This window comes from Lissotriton vulgaris, chromosome 1_2 (genome assembly GCF_964263255.1).
Source record: "Lissotriton vulgaris chromosome 1_2, aLisVul1.2, whole genome shotgun sequence".
Lineage (NCBI taxonomy): Eukaryota > Metazoa > Chordata > Amphibia > Caudata > Salamandridae > Lissotriton > Lissotriton vulgaris.
The window spans coordinates 15427778-15436020 of NC_141686.1; the positions used below are offsets into that span (position 1 = coordinate 15427778).

The window sequence follows — 8243 nt, forward strand, 5'->3', positions numbered from 1 at the left end:
GATAGACCAACGCTGTGGAAAAAACTGAGAAGACTGGGAATCTCTGAAAATTTGTTGCAAATCATAATTCAATTACATACGAATACCTGGTCCCAGGTACAAATGGGAAGTGAAAAAGGTCTGACGCAATCAATTAATACGTCGAATGGTCTTAAACAAGGATGTCTTCTTGCACCAATTCTTTTCTCACTGTATCTGAGCGACCTACCATCATATTTACAAAAATGCTCAAGCCTGCCACCAAAGATTGCCCTTCAGAGCATACATGCGCTACTCTATGCAGACGACATAGTTCTGTTAGACCTCACTCCTTTTGGTCTCCAAAATTTACTGTATTCTTTAAATATCTATTCGAATGATCATTTTTTAATCCCTAACCTAACAAAAACAAAAGTAGTGGCGTTTTCTGGCCGGAAAAAAAGCGCTAAATACCACTGGAACCTCGACGGGAAAAGAGTAGAGGAAGTAGATGAGTACACTTACCTTGGCAGGATCTTCACTAAGAACTTACAAAATCTTAAACACATAAATAATTTAAAGAAAAAATCTGAAATCCACGCCGGGGCACTCTCTAGAATGTATACTGCCACAGGAAGTAGGCACTTCTCCTCACTACTCAAGGTGTATAAAGTAAAAATACCCTCGGTCCTGTCTTATGCAACTGAACATTTACCTACAAAACAATGGTCCTTTATGGACATTACTGAAGGAAAGATCTTGAAAAGACTATTAAAGGTTTCTACATCTACATCTGTACAGGCTCTGAGGTTGGAATTTTCTTTGACAAGCTCATACGCAACAGCTATGGCAAACGTTATTCGATGGGCATACAATATTCTGCACGCTAAGGAAGGAACGCTAAGATTTTTGTTAAAGACTGAGATATTTAAAACAGATTCTCGGCAACTGATCTTCTCTAAAAACATGTCTGAAGCATTTAAAATAGCGAACCTGACTGAAAATATTCTGTCATCATGGACAAAACCCCAATTAAAGCTCTTCTTGAAATGCTCTATTCCAAGACTAAGTTATGATCTTGACCTCATGCACTGTAGTAAGTTATCCACATACAAAACTTACATAGAGTCGTTGGAATATAAGCAATTACGGCCATACCTGGGGCTCTCCCTTTCACATGGAGCAAGAAGGTCCATAACTATGTTGCGCCTAGGCATTCTCCCAGTCTCCACTGTTACATCTAAATGGTCTCCGGGAGATTCCCCCATCTGTAAACTCTGTTTTGGCTGTGATCAAGATATTGTGCATATTTTATTTGTTTGTCCTCATGCAACCGTAGTTAAAGCCCGCACAAGATATCTTAAGCCGATATACCAGAAATGCAATATTACAACAGTTAATAATTTACTAGCATTATGTAAACGACCGACTGACGAATGGGTTTGCTATAATTTCTATAAATTTTTAAAATCCTTTTTAAAATTGTATTGAATATGATATATTTTGTAAACTGTTTTAAATTTGTGGTCCTCAGCTGAGTACCAAAGCAAATAAAACTTTTTTGACTTTTTTGACTTTTTTTTGGACTGGTGCTTTAACTTCCTTTTTTTGTTTCATCAACTGCACAAAAAATTGTTGATGTATTATACACATTTGTATATAATTGTCTACATGTGTTATTTGTCTATGTAATTGAGATGTTGAAAATGTTATCAGTTTGTATTGTCCTTAATGTTTGACATGACTTGAATGTCAATAATCTCATAAAAAGTTTCAAAAAATTGTGAAATAAATCACACAAACTTCTGAATTGACTCCACTGGCTCGGTTGTGAATAAGTTCTAACTAAAGCTACTGGGTATTCGTGATTATACAATTATAGTTGTTCCTATCCAGTTAGCTTAGGACCCAAGCCTTCCTCTTGTTCCAATGAAAGAGAGCAGCAGATTTATTAGCTGGATTTACTATGCTTGTTTTGTGTTTTTTCTTTTAGTTAGTGCCAGTCCATTCAAATACCAGAAGCACTGTTTACGTGTAAGAGTTCAATGGGGAAGGCACTACGTCTAGGGTTCTACACATTACAGGTATGAACCCCAGCGGGAGGTGACTCAGCTTTTCACCTTTTCAAAGTTGATAAAACATAAGAAATAACAAAAGTAAATATTTTACGCGCCAAACGATAATTGGTTTTGTAGTCAGTGTCAAACGTCCTTATTACAATTCTGAAAGCATACATGTTAAAGACATTATGGTTTGCATTCGCTGTGGGGCAGTAAAGGAATCGCCTAGTATGTTCTAAGTTACAAGTCTGAAAGTTAATATCCTATCTGACATCCATAACATAAGCTTCCAAAATACTGTTTTTAAGAAAAACGCCCTGCTTTTTCTTTTTTGAATGGCCAGCGGAATAAATCGTAAAAACATCAAGTAGGCTATTATATGGTTCTTTGCGATAGTGATATAGCTTTCCGTTAAGACAATATTTCTACCCAGAGTAACACACTGGTAACAAAAACAAAACTGGACTACGATTGCCCTCTAAAGGATTTATTTAATTTAAGTGATGCATGGCTGGGTTCCCCAAGCCTTGTGATAAAACAGCCCGTAATTGAGAAGCATTTCATATTTTGCTCTTCGAATGCTTTCCAAGAAGAACTCGTCTGGCAGATTCTGTGAACGACGCGCCTGGAGCGCACGGAAAACACTGGTGTGGCACATCAGTGCTACTCCGTGCTCCTCCAAAGGAGACGCAATGACATCACTCTGTCTTCCAGGCAGCACAATTAGAGCGCGTGTGCCTATTTGTCATGCTGCTGGGATGAGTAACGTGCTGTTAGCGGAGTCCCGTTTCAAGCAGGTGTAGTAAACAATTGCACAAGACAGACATACCAACTTATGTGTGCGTATTCACGCTCAAAACAAAACACACAAAAAACGCAGTAGAGGATCCCCTCAACGTCTCAGAGCATCAACTCTGCAGGATTTCCAGTTTACACTGTATACAAATTGAGCCAACTGATACAAATGCAGTTTAACCACACAACACGCAGCACAAAGTTTCTAGTAAACTGATTAAAGGTGGGGAAACACCACATTAAATATAATACGGTGCATTCAGTGGAGGATTTGAGGTTTAGCACACATCAGCTCAAACATCGTTGCTTCTGTTGCTCCACAGAAAGGGAGTTCAAAGGAAATACAATTACCGTGTTGTTAAAAACTGCTCACTACCATGGTACAGAACACTAACGAAATCTCGGCTTTCCCATGCATGGAATGGATATGGGCTACCACTAAAATGATGCATTTTTTCTGCCACCTGCGAGCCAGACGAAAGTGTGCATTTCTTTATGGACATGTAAATTTACTGGGTGAGTTCCTTGTGGTAGAGTTCTAATCCATTTTTAAAACGCGGTTTTATTGATGTCGTAGGTAGGTGTCACATCACCAGATTTGTGTCTAGAAAAGTGATAACATAAACAGTGTATCATACATAAAATAATGTATCACCCGCCCACGTTTAAAGACGTGTTTCAAACAGTAACCACAGCTTCTCGTCTCGGTAAACAGACGACTCCACTTTAAACCACGAACACATCAGACACTCCAGAGACCAAATTTCACATATGGCCTGTCCAACCTGTCTCTTTTTACTGCTATTACACAGATCAGCCTGTTTCCCCCTCATACTAGTCGACTCTGAAAAAAACTAAATTCGAAACACACAAAACACGGTGGCATGTCGGCTGCTGGTTGGAGGGCCTCATACAGGGATTAAGGTATACTGAGAGCCAACGAAATATGTTACGCAGTGTGCAACACACACACACCCCCCCCCCCCCCCCCTCCCACCCACTAGAGCCCCGATTCGGTTTGGCAATCTGTTGCCACTGGACTATGATATAGAATGATCGCTCATGCTTATGCCCTTGAGGATGCACATAATTAGCAAGGCCACTCACCAGAACTGATCCACTTGACGTGATACACATTATTTACCAGTCCACAATAGTAGATGATCGCACATCACCACAACCATATTTGGACGTTTCCGCAATTATTGTTAAGGATGCCAATCCCGCTTTCAGACTTCAGATTTCTGCTTTCACAAGCAATGCTGGATGGGCGCACGGCTTTCTACGGATATTCCCGTAAAAAAAATGTATGCTACTGGGTGTAGCCAGAGTACAGAGAATTGTTCATCAATGCCCCCAAAAAGATCAAATCGTAAACGGCTACCGTGAATGTTATTTTTACATTCATCATGTTGCTTTAATTAGTCAAATAAGCAAATAAGTAGCTTTGACTCTTGTCCAGTATTCGGTGTGATGTGACATCTACTTACGAAATTAATAAATCAGCGTTTTAAAAATGGATTATAAGTCTACCACAAGGAACTGTCCTTGCAGTCACTTATCCAGTAAATATATCTCTTAAAAGCATCAACTCTGTCTCACTAGTCTCTAACCAATATCCACCTGATCTCCTAATAATCAGCCACCGAGGATTCCACTCTCTAAAGGAGTATTCCTTCAGTCAGTATTCTAGCTGGTCACATGTCAGCTGTCACACAGCAGTCACTAGACCAGATCCTGAACTGGCAGCAGTCACTCCCCGAGCCGTCACTTTGTTGAACAATTAGCTAGTCCCACAACATTCGCCCACACAAGGTCTCAATCGTAACTCTTTTGGTAGTACTCTGTTTAGTTATGTTCACTCACTACCATCGTCTCATACCAGTTCTTTTCCCGGCACTCACTTGTCTAACAATAAGTCACTCGGGAGTCACTTTCACCTTCTTGCGACATTCACTCTATTGGAAGTCACTCTCTCTGTAGTCACCCATGAACCTTTCGCTGTCCCTCACACTAAGGACCTGTCAACAGTCACCCTCTCGTTAGTCACTAGCTCAGAAGCCAACAGTCCCTGTTTAATGATGTCACTCTCTCAAAAGTCTCTTACCCAGCCCGCTGATCTCATGTCGGATGTTGCTGCGTGTCCTCTCCTCCACGATGGCAGAGATCATTTGCTGGAGGGATACATCCACTTCCCCGTTCTCATCCTCTCGCACCCCAACCCGGTTGAGGCTCCGGACAGATGTCATGGTGCTGCCGCCAGAGGTGGGAGCATGTCAGTGCGAAAGAGGCCGTGGCTTTGCACAGCGGGCTCGGCTCATCTTCCCGTTAGGTGATCTACCCAGAGAGACTCCTGCAGCCAACGGCGGCAGGTCTGAGCCAGGGAGCCGCTGTCAGTTCTCACTTCCGCCTCCCAGAGTATACACCACAAGAGATGAACACGAGCTACCCAAAGAGGGTGGCACAGTTTAGTCCTCCTTCTACTTCTATGAACGACTGGGTGAGGTCTCATTGTTCCCACCACAGGCAAAGGGAGTCTGTCGGAAGAGCTGGTAAATAATAAACGCGACCCTAACGGTCGGGCTGGCTCCTGTGCTGAGGCGTCGGCCATCATGGAAGCAGAGCTTACCCGATTTTCTGTAATACAAACACATGACAAGGCTTGTTTAATGACACATTTTTGTAAAGCGTGAGTATTGGCAAGCGCAACACTTAACGCATTTTATGCTGTATGCCACATTCTAAGATTTCTACCAAATGGAATGGAATAATCGCGTGTAATGCTGTTGATGAATGGATGTCAAAAAACAACCTCAGTTTCGATTGGTATCCCTTTTCGTCCTCAACTCCGTCTCAATCGAAGTTTCTTCGTGGAGAAATGCAACGTTTAGGCAGACCTGGCCCTGACTTTCGTTGCGATGAATTCATGTCAATGACATCTTCAAGATGGCGGCGAAATAGTCTGTCGTTGTCCCTATTAAGTTTCTCTCGCACAGGAAGATAAAACAATGTAATGACACAGCTGCCAATGTAGCCGGTCATGTGTTACAGAGTTGTCGCTTGACCTGAAGCGTTTTTAGGTCTTGCCTATTTTTAGCTGTTCTCAACGACGTATTGTGGATCTTAACGGTATTTAAAACTGGCTTTAGGTCAGCATATTGCTTATCATTTTTAGGTACCGCCTTAGGCAGCGCATGCGCTGTCTCTTCCAGACATGCTGTAGCCAGAATATGTAGGTACAGAAAACAGTTGGTCCTAGACATGAGTATAATTAAATGTTAGAAACAATTCAGATACGTTTTCTCTCATAAACGATTGAATCATATAGTTGAAAAAAGAAGAGAACACAGCCAAAATACATTCCTTATTCATGAAACATTACCCAACGATACAATCATCAGAAATTTCATTTGAGACATACATGTATGTCTCGAATTAAATTTCTGATGATTGACTAAAATAAATCTATATATTTTTGGGCATAAATTGTATCGGTGGGTACTGTTTCATAAATAAGGAATGTATTTTGGCTGTGTTCTCTTATTCTTTTTTCAATTATAGGATTCAATCGTTTATTGAGAGAAAACTTATCTGAATTGTTTCTAACATTTAATTATACTGTCTAGGACCAACTGTTTTCTGTACCAATTGATACCCAGGTCCTTTGGCATTTTCTGGGTCACCCCATTTATTAGGTTTCGACCTAAGCGAAGAGCTGCACACTTGTGCGCAGCTCTTCTGCGCAGGAGAAATCTAATGAGTATAAGTAGTGGCTTTGAATCCGCCCCTGTCTTCCATTGGCTAGCTCCATAAATGGAGGCTAGCCATTGGAAGACAGATCTGCCCGTCATGGCCGGACCAGATTCGTGGGCGTTCCTGAGATTTTTTCCCTCTCCGCCTCTGCGATGTCGTCATCGCGGCGGTGGGCGGAGTTTTGTTTTTTTGGGGGTTTTTTTTTGTCATTCCATGCCTACCACGGCCGCCGGAGGAAGCCCAGGTGAGTGCTTGTTTTCCTTTTCTTCTGCAGCTGCAATTTCCCAGCCGTGAATTTGTGATGATTTCCGACACTACGTAGTTAAGAATCATTTTAGCTGTCATCACCCCTTCGCAAGACCTCTGCAACTCCCTCGCCTCCTACTTCCACAACAAGATCACGGACATACACAACAGCTTCAGCACTCAACTGACGCACGCCTCGACTGAACCACTGCCCCCCACCACCACCCTCCGCGCCTGGACCCCGATCAGCACCGAAGACACCGTCCGCACGATGAACTCCTTCCACTCTGGATCTCCGACTGACCCCTGCCCTCACCACGTCTTCAACAAGGCCGACTCTGTCATCGCACCCCACCTGCGGGACATCATCAACACCTCCTTCGACACCGCTACCTTCCCGGAGAGCTGGAAGCACGCCGAACTCAGCGCTCTACTCAAGAAACCATCGGCTGACCCCACCGACCTCAAGAACTACCGCCCCATCTCGCTGCTCCCGTTTCCTGCAAAAGTCATCGAGAAGACCGTCAACAAGCAGCTGGCCGCCTTCCTCGAGACAAACGGATCCCTCGACACCTCGCAGTCTGGCTTCCGGGCCAACCACAGCACCGAGACCGCCCTGATCGCAGTCACCGATGACATCAGAGCGCTGCTCGACAACGGAGAAACAGCGGCCCTCATCCTCCTCGACCTCTCCGCGGCCTTCGACACTGTCTGCCATCGTACCCTAGTACAACGCCTCAGCAACGTCGGAGTCCAGGAGAAGGCACTGGAGTGGATCATCTCCTTCCTCGCCGGGAGGACACAGAGAGTCCGCCTCCCCCCGTTCAGATCTGAAGCCACCGAAGTCATCTGCGGCGTCCCTCAAGGCTCCTCGCTCAGCCCAACCCTCTTCAACATCTACATGAGCCCACTCGCAGACATCGCACCCAGCACAACCTAAACATCATCTCCTACGCCGACGACACCCAGCTGATCCTCTCCCTTACCAACGACCCCGCCACCGCCAGAGCCAACCTTCACGAAGGGATGAAAGAGGTAGCCGAATGGATGAAGAACAGCCGCCTGAAACTGAACTCAGACAAGACGGAAGTCCTCATCCTGGGATCCTCACCCGCCGCGTGGGACGACTCCTGGTGGCCCCCCGCCCTAGGCAGCGCACCCAAACCAACAGACCACGCACGCAACCTGGGCTTCATCCTGGACTCCTCCCTCTACATGACCAGACAAGTCAACGCCGTCTCCTCGTCGTGCTTCAACATCCTGCGCATGCTACGCAAGATCTTCCGGTGGATCCCCACCGAGACCAGGAAGGCAGTCACCCAGGCCCTCGTCACCAGCTGTCTGGACTACGGCAACACCCTCTACGCCGGAACCACCGCCAAACTCCAGAAGAGACTCCAGCGGATCCAGAACGCCTCAGCCCGACTCATC

The 8243-nt window shown here is 44.5% G+C and overlaps 1 protein-coding gene across 1 annotated transcript in view; it reads right to left on the bottom strand.

Moving 5' to 3' along the window:
• KIAA0930 (KIAA0930 ortholog) overlaps window positions 1-5347 on the bottom strand; it is a 615380-nt gene extending 610033 nt beyond the window's left edge. The window contains exon 1 of the mRNA XM_086952743.1: window positions 4921-5347. Coding sequence (XP_086808869.1) covers window positions 4921-5062 — 142 coding nt within the window. The 5' untranslated portion in view covers window positions 5063-5347. The remainder of the gene's footprint in view (window positions 1-4920) is intronic.
• Between the last annotated feature and the right edge of the window lie 2896 nt (window positions 5348-8243).